We start from the raw sequence: 17,105 nt of genomic DNA on the forward strand, positions 1-17,105 counted from the left end.
GGGGGGGTGGGGGGTTGATCTTAGGATCTTAACTCTGGGCCTGGGCACTGTCCCTCAGCTCTTCAGTTCAAGTCTAGTGCTCTACCACTTGAGCCACAGCACCAGCTTTTTCTGCTTATGTGGTGCTGAGGAATTGAACCCAGGTGCTGTCCCTGAACTTTTTCACTCAAAGTTAGAGCTCTTCGACTTTGAGCCACAGCTCCATTTCTAGGATTACAGGTGTGAGTTGACGTGATCCCTATGTCCTGAACTCTTAAGTAACTGTTCTCACTAGGAGGCTTATAATCCTATTTCTTTCCCTGGACATAGTTGTTTGGCGGCTGCAATGAAGCATGAGTGAGTAACTCACTATGTGAGTCAGTTGTTCCTTGCGTGGTTAATAAGTAAGCTGTTTGCAACTACAGGAGTGGACTTCTTTTCATTCTTTGTGAAGATAATCTGTTGTGAGCTATCACATTTTAAATTGTGTGACTTTCCTCCTGTTGCTTTGTGTTCTTTAAGATAGCTATAGTGTTACTGTGTAATAGACAGTGTTTTATCATCCAGCTTGATTCAGAATTAGCCATATTCCAGTGAACTTAAAAGCATAAACATTCAAAATCCTCTTGTGCTGTTCTTTTTTGGTAGATATGAACTTATGGTAGCTTTTAAAATGTATGGCAGCTAAGATATGGAATCAACCCAGATGCCCCTCAGTAGATGAATGGATCACGAAAATACGGTATGCTTCCATAAGAAAGAATGACACCGCCCCATTTGTAAGGAAATGGAAGGACATGGAAAAAATCATATTAAGTGAAGTAAGCGAGACCCAAAGAAACATAGGTCCTATGGTTTCCCTTATTTATAGTAATTAGTATACTTCTAGGATAATCTTAGCAGATGAGCAGAATAGCTCAATAGCTATGTACATATGACCCTATAAGATGATGCTAAGGTCTGGGAAAGTGGCTCAGTGGTAGAGCACTTGCCTTGCATGCATGAGGCCCTGGATTCAATTCCTCAGCACCACATAAGCAAAAAAAAAAAGCCGGAAGTGGCGCTGTGGCTCAAGTGGTAGAGCGCTAGCCTTGAGCTGAAGAGCTGAGGGACAGCGCCCACGCCCAGAGTTCAGGCCCCAGGACCAGACCCCCCCCCCAACAAAAAGATGATGCTAAGCAAAATGAACTCCAATACTTGATGTACTATATGATTTCTTTTTTCTTTTGTGTTTTCCCCCCTGTGGTTTATACCCTGTTGATTTTGGTGCCCTGGGTATTGTATAGATGTTTATGTCAATCGGGGAAGGGAAGGGGAACAACAAAATGGTGAGACAAAGGACAAAGGGGGAACCAGTGCAACAGCGATACTCACAAGGCAATATGTTAGAAATTATCTGTACAAGTTGGGGGAGGGGATTGGGAGGGGAAGGAAGGTAAGGAGAGAAATGAGGGAGGGGGAGTAACGAGTTGGACAGGAAATGTACTGACTACCTGACTTATGTAACTGTACCCCCTCTGTACATCACCTTGACAATAAAATTTAAATAATTAAAAAAATTAAAATGTGTAGCAGTCCAGTGACAGAAGCATCACGTTATAACTTCAGCACTGCAGTTCTGAGTGTCCCAAGCCATACTGCAGAGCTGAGAGGACCATTCATGGCCTCTACCTCTGCTGCTTCCTTGGCTTTGGGGCATGAAATCAGCCATTAGTGATCTACGAGCAAATGAATGTGGCTGGGGTACCAATGTAGTTTCATGTAGGGACACCAAAATATGAATTTCATGTCATGAAATGACATGTTTAGTTTTGCTTTTTTTTGTTTTGTTTTAACCCAGCTGTTTAAAAATTGCCCTAACCCAGGCAGTGGGCTAGATTTGGCCTACAGGCTGTAATTTGTGGATAGATCCCTAGTCTCCATCTAGATAAATGGAACAAAGAATCCAAGGGCTCTACCAGCACCATTAACTCACTGTTATGATTGAGGTTATACATTCTTTCTCATTAGTACTGTTGTGCCAAGCTTAGAAAAGCAAAGGGAGGGACAAGTCCTTCACTTTGTGATCTACTTTTGTTTTAATGGCATATATAACATGTAGAAAGTATTTCAGATATAACTTATTTAATGACTTTTATGTTAGTGTAACTGAGTTCATTAAATTATTTCCCTAATGTTAAGCGATAAGATGCCCTTCTGTTTTTGCTGTTATAAGTAGTACTAAGAAAATACCCTTTTGTGTGCATATTTTTTGTGTGGTCCTAGAGAGCAAACCCAGGTCTTGCACATGCTATCAAGTCTTGTACTACTGAGCTACATTCCCAGCCCTTGGTTTTCCCAACAGGGTCTCACTATGTAGACCAGGCTGGCCTCAAACTTGGGATCCTCATAACCTCTGTCTCCCAAGTGCCAGCCTCACAGGCAGGTGCGGCCACACCTGACGTGTGTGTACCACTTCGCTTATGCCAAGTAAGTTTCTCAGAAGGTAACAAAGATTAAACATTTTAAGGAGCAGGCTTTCTGTAATTTTCTTAAAGGTTTGTGTGAATCTGGAAGGTCCTCAGAATGAATATACTAGTTTCTCTGTAGTCTCCCAAATGATGCATTGGTTATATAAGCATTTACATTAAAACAGGGGAAAGGTTGCACCTTCAGATAACACTTAACTTTCATCCATTTGACCACCAGATAGATGAGTAATACTTATCAGAGTACATTTTTGCATAGTTGAACTTTGGTTGTGATTTAAATGTGGTGCTTATTTTCTTCCTCAGCAGAGCTCCCTTGTTCTAAGGCCCCTGAAATGCTCAGCATCAGTCACTATAATGTAGAGCACCTTCAAGTTTGCACCTTAGTTAACTGTAGGAGCATCTGCAGAACACTTTCATATGGTCTTGGCTTATATTGCCTTCATCTAGATTCACTTGGGAAAAAAATCCTTGTTTCATCTGTGGGATAGGAAACATCTGTGGAGCTCTTGAGGCAGCAAAGAGCAAGTGTCTTAAAAATGCTTTTAAATTCTTAGAGAGACTTACAAAAAGTCAGTTAGCCTATAATGGGCTTACTATTGGTGCTTTTTAATGAATTAATAATTTTGTTAAAGTTGCTATAACTTAAGCATTTTAAGACATGAAAGGGATAGTGAGACCAAAAAGTCAAGAACTGCTTCCTTGAGGCATTTGTAGCATAATTCCAGACATCCCCTGAAGTGTAGAAACTATACCCAGATCTGTTAAATGAGCACCTGCAGTCTCTGCTGGTCTCCATTGATTCTCTGAGCCCCAAAGCCCAGCCTTCCTGAACCACAGAAGCAGCTTCAGGTAGGGGTGAGTCCTTCAGCCTGCAGGATCCCTTGGAAAGTGAGGGCTGGAAAACTCAGAATAGATCTCCTCTTGTGTCCTCTGTCTTTAGGTCTGTATTCACACACACTGGGGCCAAATGAAATTATTTGCTGATATAATAGAAATTGGGGCTCAGAAAAGGGAAATCACTCAGAAAAAGACTCCCTGGAGCTGTCCTTATTTCTAGAGATGTTACATGTTCTTACCTCATCTCGGTGTGCTCTTGTCCCTGAAGATAATCATCCTGGCTCTACACAAAAAGGCTCTCTCATAGATTTTAGTTGTAGGTTGTGTTGATCCTCATAAATTTCACCTTTTAATAAAAGTTTTTCTTCGGATATGTAGTTCTGTCAGAAAGCACACATGTAATCCCATCCAGATAGATGGATCACTTAGGATACGGCTTTTGTATCATTTGGGCAGGGAAGGTGTGTGTGTGTGTGTGTGTGTGTGTGTGTGTGTGTGTGTGTGTGTGTGTGTGTGTGTGTGTGTGTGTGTGTGTGTGTGTGTGTGTGTGCATTTTTTTTGAAGGCTTCATTGTTGAGTTTGAATTGGTGACTTAAACCAAGTGTGCTTAGATTAAGTATACACAAGACAGTATACCACCAACAGGATCTTCCATTCCTAATCCCTCATAACTATTTATTTTCTTGTTTTAGGGTGAATCTGTAAAGTATTTCCTGGACAACTTGGATAAACTTGGAGAATCAGTAAGTATTAAAACCAAATAGTTGTACTTATTCATAATTGAAAGCACTTGTCAGGACATTAATGTTTTTATTTTGGGGTACCCTGTTAAGAAATTTAGAAAAAGTATATATTAAGCTATTTATTTCTTCCTTTTTTTTTTCCCCTACTGGGAGTAGACTGACTCATCCTACCTTATTTTAAAGCTGTTAGTAGCTAAAGATTTTTTTTTTTTGGTCAGTCATGGGGCTTGAACTCTGGGCTTGGGCGCTGTTCCTGTGCTCTTTAGCTCAAGGCGAGTGCTCTACCGCTTGAGCCACAGCGCCACTTCGGGTTTTCTAGTGGTTTATTGGAGATAAGAGTCTCATGGACTTTCCTGCCCAGGCTGGCTTTGAACCTTGATCCTCAGATCTCAGTCTCCTGAGTAGCTAGGATTACAGGTGTGAGCCACCAGCACCCGGCTAGCTAAAGATTTTTAATGAAAAAATTTGTTGTTTAGTTGAGACATTTCTGGGTGTTTTTCTTCTATACAGTCTAAGCCTCTGCCTGTTTCATTGAGGAATTTCCTTACCCACTATTTCATGGAGATTAATAGAAATTAATACCGTGAAGAAGCTTTATGTTTGAATTAAGATTGCACATTTTCTATTACCTTTCAAATAAGCAGAATTTGTGAGAGCACAGTGAGAGTGATTTCTAAACCTTGCAGCAAACACCATTTTCTAGTTCAGGACTCTTTGTTGAGTTACAGTGTGGAGCCTTGACTCTGGGTTCCTGCAAAAGTGCCTCTGAGATGGGAGGAGGAGCCAGCCTTGGGAAGAAAGTCTATTATCTTCTGAGTGTTTTCTCGGAGCCTGTGACTCAGCTGGTGCTGGCCTGGCTCTGGCTTCCCATCCCCACACAGGCTGAGAGCATGGCTTGACTGCTCGATGTGTGCATTTGACAGAGTTCATTTCAAAGCGTCTGCAGCTTGGAAAATGCTTCGAAACTGTTGCCCTAGGACTGTTTGTTCACTCTGGACTTGGTGTGGCTTCATTTGTCCCCTCTTTAAACAAACTTCCTTTAATTTTAATTTAATTTCTTTGAATAAATTAACAAATGTTTATGTAGTCTTATGGGTAATTGAAAAAGGTGCAAAATGAAGAGCTGGAAAGTGCTGTACTGATGTATTTAGGACAGGTAGACCAGCACATTCTTTCTTCCCTAGCAGGTTCATTTGCAGTTTTTCCCAGTATTTTTCTAAATTCCATCTGTCTGCCTTCAAGCCAGTGTATTTTTTTCCTGCTATTTTCTAGACACATACCCTTCAGAACTTGAGATCTCTGTAGTCTGAGTTTTTACTCATTCAATCCACATTAGTGAACTTTGTATTATGTTTTTTTTGTCTAGTCAGTTAATAAATCTTAAGGGAAAAAAGTTAAAGATAGGCTAATTGGAGAAAAACTTTTCTAGATAAACCAGTTTCATTTTTTTCCCTCATTTTAGTGATGCTGGACTATGACCTCAGGACCTTGTTTTTGCTAGTCAAGTATACTACCACTTGAGCCACGCTCCTAGGTCTCTTTTTCTTTAGTTTCATTGCCTGCCTGCCTGTCTGCCTGCCTGCCTGCCTGCCTGCCTGCCTGCCTGCCTTCCTTCCTTCCTTCCTTCCTTCCTTCCTTCCTTCCTTCCTTCCTTCCTTCCTTCCTTCCTTCCTTCCTTCCTTCCTTCCTTCCTTCCTTCCTTCCCTCCTTCCTTCTTTGCTTTCTTCCTTCCTCCTGGGGCTTGAACAGTCTGGGCTCTGTCCCTAAGCTTCTTTTGCTCAAGGCTAGCACTCTACCACTTGAGCCACAACACCACTTCTGGCTTTTTCTGTTTATGTGGTTGGTACTGAGGAATCGAACCCGGGGCTTCATGTGTGCTAGGAGAGCAGTCTACCAGTAAGCCACATTCCCAGCCTTTAGTTACTTTCCGAATAGAGTCCCATACTTTTTCCCTGACTGTGGTCCTTCTATTTATGTTTCCTAAATGACATTTACACACCACCACAGCCAATTTTCTTTTTTTTTTTTTTTGGGGGGGGGGGGGCGGGGTCTGGTTGTCGGGCCTGAACTCTGGGCCTGGGGGCTGTCCCTCAGCTCTTCAGCTCAAGGCTAGTGCTCGACCACTTGAGCCACAGTTCCACTTCCTGCTTTTTTCTTTTTTTCTTTCTTTCTTTCTTTCTTTCTTTTTTTTTTTTTTTTGCTTATGAGGTGCTGAGGAATCAAACCCAGGGCCTCAGGCATGCAAGGCAGGCGCTGTACCACTGAGCCACCTTCCGAGCCCCACAGCCAATTTTTTATGGTTGAGATGAGGTCTCATTAATTTTTATCCAGGGTGGCCACGAGCCATATCCCCCCAATCTCCTGCTCTTGAGTAGCTAGAGGCATGAGTCACCGTGCCCCACCTAATATTTTTAAGATTTCCTTCCTGTTTTCTAAACAATGCTGCCTTGACCTGCTGTTCTCAGTTTACCTTTAAAGTAAGTCTTGGTTGAGCACATCATTTAAGCAACTCTTGCTTCTCGGGTCAACTCTCATTTCTTTCCTTCATTGCATGCATACCATTGATAATTACCTTATATTTGTCTTTTATTTATCTCTCTCCATAAAGGCTAGGGTCTCATGGTGAAGGAGTTGAGTCTCTGGTGCAGCCTTATGTTGAGAACATTCCAGAAACCACATCTAGAATAAAAAGAGCTATGTGATCAGTGTAAAGAAGAGGATGAATCTAGGTGTGCTGCATTTTGTCACCAATTCTGTGCATATCAGACAAGTCATAGGATTGCATTTGATGTCCTGTCTCTTACAGAAGTCCCAGAGTTGTCAGAACACTGCTGTATGCCAAGCCTAGAGCATTCTGGGAGGTAGAATAGCACACAGAGGTCAAGGACATAGCAAGCAGACTGCCTGGATTCGCATCCCAGGTCCAGGAGAGATAGGTTCTGTGTGGCCTCAGGCATCTCTAAACCCCAGTTGCTCCATCCAGAACGTGGGCATAGTAGGAGGACCAGCTCATAACATTGTAGGACAGTGCACGAAATAGCCTCAGAAGGGGCAGTAGTGTAGCAAGTACTATGCTAGCTGTTTTGTTCTTTGATCCCTATATTTAAGGAGCTCAGTCTAGCCAGAGAGACAAAACTAACCCACATAAAACAAGTAGAAGACAATTAAATGATACCAATCATGAAGATACGTAAAGTTTTGCAAGTAAAGTTTGCAGGCAGGAGAGAGATATCTTGGCTGGAAAAGTTAGAGCTAGTGTGTAAGAGTAAATGAGCCTGAACTGCCTGAAGGGTTGGTTGGATTTATTTACATAATGAGATATGGCCCACCCAGGTGGGAGACAACTGGTGTCTGCTTTTAGGAGGCACACCTGTCTGTGGAAGGATAAGTGGCCTCGGCTCTAGCATATTAAAATAGATTTCTAAAAGGCAGTGGCTTGAGTCTTCATCCACTGCATTGCACTTGCTCAGTTATGCGGATATGAGCACACAGTGGTGCTGAGTGAGGCTTTATGTGGGACTTGGTGCTAGGCACTATGGGTAGCTTGAGCAGGGCAGAACAGCCCCTCCCCCCCCATCACAGAAAGACAGGTGTAAAGGGAGACCCCTTCTGAGCACTCAAGTCATGCTGCAGAAAGGTTAGTCTGAGAAAGGCTTCCAATAAGTGGTCAAGAGGTGGATCCAAGAGTTGTGAGACTTTCCAGGCAAAGAAGCTTAAAGAGATGACAGTCCATGGCTGAGATGATTTATTAAAAGGAAAGAAAAAGGGTACATGGAAAGAGAGCCGGGAGCATAACAGATTCAAAGAAGGGATATTAGGATTTACTAAGTGGATGGTAGGGAAGAGAAAACAATGGTGGACGGACTTCACGGGGCAAGAAGTAGAAAGGAAAATATTGTAGTACAACTTAGAGGACTTGCTCTGGAAAATACAAGCAGTCTCTTATTATGTGTTTGTTAATAGAATTTGAAGTGCCAGTGATAGGCGAGCATCTCAAACTGAAGAGACTACAGTGGAGGTGTATCTGTGGGAGGTATACCCATGGGTTCCAGCCTCCTTTGATCCCTGTTCATCAGTGGTGGTAGCAGCTGTCACAGACCAAACCCAAATATTAGCTCTCTTCTGCAGGAGAGGATTAAGACCCAGAGGTTAAATGATGGCTCATGATCGTACTGCTATGCTAGTGTGTGGCCAGCTGTCTTCAGGTTCACACTCCTAATCCACATACTCTGTTCTGCCAGACACTTAGCCTCTGATTCCATTCTGCGCTCATGCTAGCTTCCTAACTGGATTGTTTGTTCATACTAAACACAATAATACAAAACTTGTTACAGTTACGGAATTTGAAAACTTTGAAAAAGCTCAGAGCTGAAGTATGTCACATGAACTACATTATAACCGGGTACCACACCTGGAAAGCAGGGGATTTTCAGTGTCCAGGATCATTGAACATTTCTACTGTTGACTTATAATCTTACTTCTGGTTATTTTCATCTCAGAAAATGGTCCAAATGGGAAAAAAAAGAGTTACATATGTAAGAGTTTTAATTGCCAATTTAGGAACAACCTAAATGAATGCCAGAAGGGGAGTGTTAATGCAATCATAGCTGATTAATGCACATGAGATGTGACAGAATCGCATGTGGAGCAGTCAGGAACAAAATGTTGACCAAAAATATGAAAAAGCAGGCTCAAAACTTAGTGCAGCTACTAAAAATAGGTGGGTCTGGGAACAAAAGCTAGAAGAAAACATGGAAAATCTACTAGTCTTAAAGTTATTCAGTGAATACTTATGGATTGCCAAAAACTAAAAGCTTCCAGATTCTTCCAGATTTGCAAGGCACACCTATAATTCTAGCACTCAGGAGGTTGAGGCAGGAGAATCAAGAGTTCCAGTCCAGCCTGGGATACAGACTGAGCCCCTGTGTCTCATGAGAAAGGAAAAGAAACCAGAAACTTTGTTTGCATAGCCATTTATTAAGCTGGTTAGCAGCCCACTAAGAATTCTAGTAATTCCTTCTGGATGACTACATTTGAAACTTTTCTTTTCCAGGATTACATTCCATCACAGCAAGACATTTTGCTTGCAAGAAGACCCACCAAAGGCATCCACGAATATGACTTTGAAATTAAAAACGTCCCTTTCAAAATGGTTGATGTGGGTGGTCAGCGGTCAGAACGGAAACGTTGGTTTGAATGCTTCGACAGTGTGACATCCATACTCTTTCTTGTTTCCTCAAGTGAATTTGATCAGGTGCTCATGGAGGATCGACTGACCAATCGCCTTACAGAGTCTCTGAACATTTTTGAAACCATCGTCAATAATCGGGTCTTCAGCAATGTCTCTATAATACTCTTCTTAAACAAGACAGACTTGCTTGAGGAGAAAGTGCAAATTGTGAGCATCAAAGACTATTTCCTGGAATTTGAAGGGGATCCACACTGCTTAAGAGACGTCCAAAAATTCCTGGTGGAGTGTTTCCGGAGCAAACGCCGGGACCAGCAGCAGAAGCCCTTGTACCACCACTTCACCACTGCTATCAACACGGAAAACATCCGCCTGGTTTTCCGTGACGTGAAGGATACAATCCTTCACGACAACCTCAAGCAGCTCATGCTCCAGTGACATACACGAGACTTGCTGTGATAGTTCCTTTTTGTGTTTGATGGTTTTCCGTTTGTGTCGTTTTTTTTTTAAATAGCAGTTTACAACAGGAATTAGAAAACAATCTTGATTCTGTGTTTAACTTCTTGGAAATCCTAGTCCTTCTGCTGCCTTTGGTTTGTGGCTGAAAGCTGCTGAGTAATGAACGCATTGTTGTGTTTGCTGGAGTTCAGGTTTTGGCCAGTTTCATCAAGCTTCCACTCGAGTCCTGTTGTAATTTCCTGGCCAACCTCAGACTAGGTGTGTTTCTTTTGTTTTTCAAATTGAATCCTGTAGTGCCAAGTATAGACAGTGTAGGAATGAGGCTAGGAATGTTCAGTAAAAGGTCTTTATCTGCCTTACAGAGAGAGGAACACACGATGCCTAGCTTTAGAATGACCACATTACAAAAGGGCTATTGGAAAAGGTTTGATCTAAGAAATGCTAGTCTAGATTACACAGGTTTAGCTTTGGTGTGTTTATAATTGCTTATACACACAACAGCTGTTTTGTAAGTTGCTTTGGTTCCTGGAGGTAGTGTTCTTAGTGTTTTAAAGTTTACATAAGGATTTCTGGTCTGAAGCGAGTAAGTTCACAAATGGTACCAAGGAGCAAAAAAGACAAGCAAATGTTATATATTTTGATCAAAAGTAATGGGTAAAATGTAACTTGCCTTTTTCATGTTTATTTATCATGTAATTTAATGTGCCATAAGCAAAACATTTGGGCCATTGCATGACCTAAAACACGCAAGCACCTTGGTAGCAGAAGTAGACATCCCTGTCCCGAATGCCACGTGGCTCCTCCAGTCCTGTGTCAGGGGACTTGCAGCTGACTGGAGGAAACCACTCCTGCATCCCCGCCTTCCTCCACTCTCCTGTCCCCGCCCAGTACCTCCACACTGTGGCACTGAACGGATTCTTTGTGTATGTGGAGCTGGCCAAGGGCAGTATTTTCCTGGCAGATGACTCAAGAAGGCATTGTTTGAGATTCTTATTCATTCTTGGTGTGTCTCTAAAGATGTACAGTGGGTACATGTTTGCACAGTTGCTGTGTGTGAGATGCCAGCTATGTTGAGTACATTTTAACTGTTTGGAGAATGCTTCTAAGGATAAGTAGTCTTTTTGTTGTTGTTGTTTTTGTTCACACATTTGACCCCTCCCCCCACCCATACCAGATTAAACTAAGCCCATCACTTTGTGATTTCAGATACAGTTCGCAGTATTAAAACTGCTGTCTTGTAGGTTCAGTGTAGTGTTAGCATTGGAGATATATGTGTACAAAGTTAGGAACCATTTGCAAAATGTGCCACTCTTGCTTTTCTTGATAATTGTGATGAAGACTGTGATATCTGTCACTTTACTGTACAGCTGACTGTGTTCTCAGGTATTCTATTGGCCCTTCAAAGATTGGTCAACATTGTGGATCACCCAGCCTTTCCAAATCAGTGGCTCTTGTTTTGTCTAGCGGTGAGATATAGGAGCTGGGCCTGTCAGTGCATGAGCAGGGATTCATTCTTCACGTGCTGACTCTTCTTGCACCAAGGTGTTACTGTCGCTGCATCTGTGTGAACTCATGTTTTCATGCCTCGGTAATACATGAGCTTCAGACACCGAGCCCCTCAACCTATGCAGGTCTTCCTAGTATAACTCCTGCATGTCTCAGTCCTTCTACATCTAGTGCTTTTTGCCAAAAGAATGCATTGTTTGAATCTTCAGGATAGCATAACTCTAGAACTAATGAATTTCTGGATATGTGCAACAGTAACATTTGGTTTGTTCCACATAAATTCAGCAAACAATTTTATTGGATGGCCAAGACATTGAATACCAGTGAAGGCTGAAAAGTGGACTCTTGTTCTTATTGAGGTGGTTTGGTAAGAACTATAAATAGTACCCCACATTTCTCTGTTTTACTATCACCAAGCAATGTTAAAACACCAACTAGACAAGGTAGCGTGTTGGCATCTGCGGTTTTCTTCTGATGCATGTGTAATGCCTCAGAATCAGTATGCTTTTAAAATAAGACCCAGAATGTATTTGGAGGCAGTAAATTGCTTCTGTGCTACTTAAGCAAACTTGTGTGGACATCTAGTATAACTGTGAGGCTCAACAGAAAGGCTTTAAGCTGCACATTTCTCTAGGCTGCAATGTGAACTATTCAAGTGGAGTCTGATAGCTATGTGATAAAAACTAGGTCCTTTTGAATTGAAATACCACTATGTGAAGAGGGAGGTAAATGTCATGAACCCAGTGGAAAAGGTGCTTATAATAATCCTAAGCTAACTTCTCCCAAACCTCTAAAAAGGTAAGTGAAGTCAGATTTGAAATTCTTTGCTGTGTTCAATTTTCCAAATCTTTGGTTATGATTTGGAATACAATGTGCCTGATCTATATCACTTTCTGTTCTTAAATCTGAATGCCTTTTCATTTACTTATCTGAGGAGATGCCACACCAAGTCTCTTCATTGACCTTCAAGGAGTTCACAGTATACAGAGTTGCCTTATAAATCAAAGAACAACACAAATTTAGACCTTAATTTTTTTTATAGGGAAAAGGTTTTGTCAGTGTTCTCCAAAGATCTAAATAATTCAAGACATATTTCTCTCACATAAATTTATTTGAATAGCCTGAATTTTTGCTTTCTGCCAAATGTGCAATTGAAATCCTCATTTCACTTTTACTATCTATAATGGGCGCTTGCTAGCCCAAGTGCTTCCACAGCCAAAGATAACAGCGTGGAATAAAGAAGACCATTTCTGTTTTCTGTCTTTCACCCAGTACTGATGGGTACTTTACATTGAGAATGCCCTCCCAATTCATCTCGCCTGGGACTGTTGAGGGAGATCCTTGTTCAGTTTGTGACCATCGTTAGTTCAAAGCAGGAGGAAGAAAGCCTACCTTAATACCACAGTGATCAGAAGTACTGGTTTTGATTCAGCAACAAATTGCATGCCCAATAGTTACATCTTCAAAGTCAGTGCATATCCAGATACTTCCATCTTACGTTTTTCTTAAAATGTGATTTTCAACATTAGTATAAGTATCTGGTGATGCCTTATTTATATGAAGAATAAAGTTACCGAGTTAGGCTGTTATATCCTGAATATCAAATCACTATTTGAGAAACCCTTAAATTGGTGCTTTCATTATCTAATGATACATGTAGACAAACCCCACACAAGCCATTGGACAGGATGTAATGAGAAGGCCAACTATCAGTATTAACCCTTCATTTGTCTGGATCCATGAAATCATGCTTGTAAAACCAGTTCAACCTTTGTAACAAGCTCCCTAGTAAATCTAGAGAAAGCCACTCTTACCTTTTTGTTTCTTTTAGTTTTATTTGAGGGATAAAGAACAAAAGCTTTGCACTTGTATTTTTCACTGACAATGAAAATCTGACCAGTAGCCCTGGTCACTGTGTCTCTTCCACTCTTCCAGCACCTTGTTTGACTTCATGGGTCACAGACGATGCGTCTTTGGTATTGTGCTGCTTAACTAAAAGTACTGATTTTCTATTTTTTAGGGCTTGGACACAGATTGACCTTTCAATTGAGTAGACAGGAGGAGGGCAGAGATTACAAGTGGTGTGTTCCAAATCAAGCCAATGTTGCAGTCCATGCCCATTTTATGGTACGAAGTTAGGGCTTAATAAATGTAAACCAGAGTGCAGTATGAGTCTAAACCTGAACATTTTAAACCAATTATTGTTGGCTCTCTCAAGTACTGTTAAGTAGTTATTAGCCTCAGGCAGCAGGTGATTATTAGCACCTTTGAAGTACAGTGTTTGTACCGCTAACATTCTTAACACCTATACACAACTGTAGAGTCAGCACTTAACATTAATACATTCACCTTGTGGCATTTCAGACTAACTAGTTTCAAATGCCAGATCATTGTTGTGGTTATTGTTTTGTTTGACACAGCGTCTTGCTATGTAACTATGTGGCCTTGAATTCACAATCCTCCAGCCTCAGTCTCCTGAGTGCCGAGATTATAGGCATACACCACCACACCTGGCTGGAAAATTGTTTTGTTCTTGTTAATAGTAATAATACGGCAGCATTTTCTCATTTGGTTGGCGATCTTTGTGTCTTATACAGATGTGCTGTTAACAGTGATGCAAATTTACAGATGGGTTGGAATCTGGAATCGGCGAGTGTCCAGACTGTAATAAACTACTTGGAATGTGATTTGTTTGTATGTACAAAGCTTGTTCTAGAAAGTGACAAATGTGTCCTCAATCATGCCTGTTAGATGGTACCAGGAATAAAGGGGAGGGAGGGAGAAGGGGTTGCTACAAGGGGTTGCTACTTGCGCAACAGCCTATGCCATTTCCCCTTTCTTTGCCTCCTACTTGAAAGCAGAATCGCAAAATGTTCTAAATGGCTTTTCTCTATTCCTCACTCTCCTGGGTGAGAGCTCATCTGCCACAAGAAGCCTTATCAGAAGTATATTTTGTAACAACCTCATACATACTGTACCTAACAAAACATGATTTGTATTAGCTCCGTGTAAAAGTATTTGTGGTTTAGGATTTTTTACATATATTCTTTTATAACCTCTAGGAACTAAGCACATTATCTGATACTGTTGTAAATTTTTTTTTTTTTTTGGTCAGTGCTTTAGTTCAGGTTTGGCAATAAATTATTTCTAAAGGAGGCGTAGGAGTAGAAAGAATGGTTTGATTTATAAAATGAGTTGCTATTCACTAAGGCTTTTACTTTTGTACATATTTTGCCAAAAAAATGTCTCTTGCTCTTAATATTTGCTTTGTGAAAATTACTGACATTTAATAAACATTTATAAATGATTCAATACTATGATGTTATTTGCACTTGAGTCTGGCAGAGTTGATGAGTTTTACATTTGAAGTGTCAGGTTCACCTACAGCCTCAGGCACATGAGTCCACTGGGACAACCTCCAGCAAGGAGGCTTTGCTTTAGTAGAGAGCCTGAGTTTTTCCTTATAAAGAAGGGGGTGGGTGGGGCGGGGGACTTCTTCCCAGGGAACTCTCAGCAGGTAATGTGACCGGCAGGGCTCCTCTGCTGCAGCTGTCTACAGGTGTGTCTGGGCTTCTAGCTCATCCAGTAGTGGCAAGTCTGCTTTTGTGTCATTTCTACTGGTCATATTTTTTAAACTGCCCAACACACTACTTCTCTTTGTTGCAGTAAACCTTATTAAAATGAGATTTGCACAAAAGTTGTAAGAGGATTCTCTGGATTCTACAGCCTCGTAGTAGTCTCCCTAGTTAATAGTTGTTTTGGTCCCTTTTGTCATTGTCAGTGAATGAACACTGAAGTTAAGCCTCATTTTTATTTGGATTTAGGCTTTCCCTGGTGCCTTTTGCTGTTCTAGAACTCACCATTTAGCTGGATGTCCTTCAGGTCCAACTGGCTGCTGCAGACTTGGCCTGATTTTGCCAATCTCTGCATTTTGGAGCAATATTGATTGGGTGGTGGGGATATGCAGAGTATTTCTATCTATCTTGAGATCGTTCTAGTATTTTTCTCATGTCAAGACAGCAGTTGTGGGTTGGTTTAGAGCCTCCAAAGAACATTCTTGTCACATTGTATCAAGTACACTTAGTGGGGCTAGTGTCCTTCCTTTTGACAACTTCAGCTAAATCAGAAGCTGTCAAATAACTTGGTAGGGTATATACCTCTTTTCTTTGAGACAAGGTCTTGCTGTGTGACTAAGAATAGCCTTCAGCCTCCTGAGTGCTGGAATTGCAAGCACACGTATATGCCTGGATTTATTAAAATTTCATTTGTCTGTTCCTTCCCCAAAAGAAAACATGGGCTCCCCTTCATGATTGGAGTTTCAAAGCAGTTCTAAATCAGTGTTCAGTGGCAACAGTTGGTCCCAGCCTCTAGCAAATAAAAATTACTGTTTTAGGATCTTTCTTTCATATGAAATTTAACCAGAGATGCCACAGAAGATTTGGGTTTCATATCTGAAGACCTAAAAATAGATGGGTTTTAGATACACCTTTTTTTCTGTCCAACATGGGACTTGAACTCTGGACCTGGGCTTTGTCCCTCAACTCTTCAGCTCAAGGTGAGCACGATCGCTCTACCACTTGAGCCACAGCACCACTTCCGGTTTTCTGGTGGTTTATTGGAGATAGAAGTCTTACAGACTTTCCTGCCCAGGCTTGGGTGAACCTCGATCCTTAGATCTCAGCCTCCTGAGTAGCTAGGATTACAGGTGTGAGCCACTGGCACCCAGCTGGTTTTAGATATACCTTTAAAAGCTTTCTACCAGAGATTGAAGATGTTTGGACATTGAAACTAAGTTAACATGAACACTGGTTTCCCCAAAACTGAAGTGGTTTTTTTTTGCGGGGGGTGGGGGGGAGGGAGAGGCTAGTCCTGAGGCTTGAACTCTCAGGGCCTGGGCACTGTCACTCAGCTTGTTTTGCTCAAGGCTGGTGTTCTACTACTTAAGCCACAGACCCATTCACAGCTTTTTGGTGGTTAACTGGAGATAAGAATCTCACAGACTTTCCTGCCCAGGCTGGCTTTGAATGGAAATCCTCATATGTCAGTCTCCTAAGTAACTTAAGATTACAGGTAAAAGTCAGAACCTGGCAAGAAGTTGGTTCTTTTTTAATCTTTTGTTATACTATAGTTAAAACAAGGGAATATTTATTACTGTAAAAAGGAACAAGTTAGAGTTCAGAACTATTGTTTAGCAAAGTGTGTTGGCAATTGTGGTTAAATGACACCAAAGATGACACCATGTTGGCACAGGATGCTCTTAACCTGTCCTGTGGCCCGCAGTGTGGGCTGCTGACAGGGAAGAAAGGCGGAGCTGGAAAAAGTCCTAGGGTTACAGGTGACATCAGTGGCTTGTTTCAGTGACTTAGAAAATTTGGTATATCATGAAAAAAAAAAAATGATGACCTAGGCAGTCAGTTTTTTTTAAAATACATGCTGCAATTTTTCCTTGGAAATTCATGGGTTACCCGAAATCCACAGCTGGAGAAAGGGTTCACTGTGAAAATTCCGTACACCTACATTTTGCAAGAGTTCCTTTTTCTTTGAAACCTGCCCAAACAACAAAGGCTCTATCAAGCTTTCAATACAGACTAGCCATTCACAGCGGCTGGGAAGCTTGTGAGTTCCCCACAAGAATACTGAGGCTAGCTCTGTCCAGAATTAGCAGTCAGACCAAGTGGAGCAGCGTGTTGTTTCTTTTCTTCATGAAGACAAGTGGCAGTAAAACAGAAGCAATGAAGTCTTTGAAAAATAACTGGTGACTTGGGGTTTGGGGTGTAGCTCAATGGGACATCACTGTTCTAGCGTGTCAAAGGCCCCAGATTTGAAACTGAGCACACACACACACACACACACACACACAAAGTTGATTTTTTTTTCGGGTAACGACACACTGGCTTTGACAGGCTTAGTGTTCTGTCTGTG

At 41.5% G+C, this 17,105-nt stretch overlaps 1 protein-coding gene across 1 annotated transcript in view; it reads left to right on the forward strand.

Moving 5' to 3' along the window:
• Positions 1-14,490, forward strand: part of Gna13 (G protein subunit alpha 13) — a 41,938-nt gene extending 27,448 nt beyond the window's left edge. The window contains exons 3-4 of the mRNA XM_069993138.1: positions 3,980-4,030; positions 9,084-14,490. Of these exons, the coding sequence (XP_069849239.1) occupies positions 3,980-4,030; positions 9,084-9,656 (624 nt within the window). The 3' untranslated portion in view covers positions 9,657-14,490. The remainder of the gene's footprint in view (positions 1-3,979; positions 4,031-9,083) is intronic.
• The last annotated feature ends 2,615 nt before the right edge of the window (positions 14,491-17,105 follow it).

The sequence above is a fragment of the Dipodomys merriami genome, unplaced genomic scaffold (genome assembly GCF_024711535.1).
Source record: "Dipodomys merriami isolate MVZ:Mamm:240054 unplaced genomic scaffold, mDipMer1.0.p SCAF_42, whole genome shotgun sequence".
Classification (NCBI taxonomy): Eukaryota; Metazoa; Chordata; class Mammalia; order Rodentia; family Heteromyidae; genus Dipodomys; species Dipodomys merriami.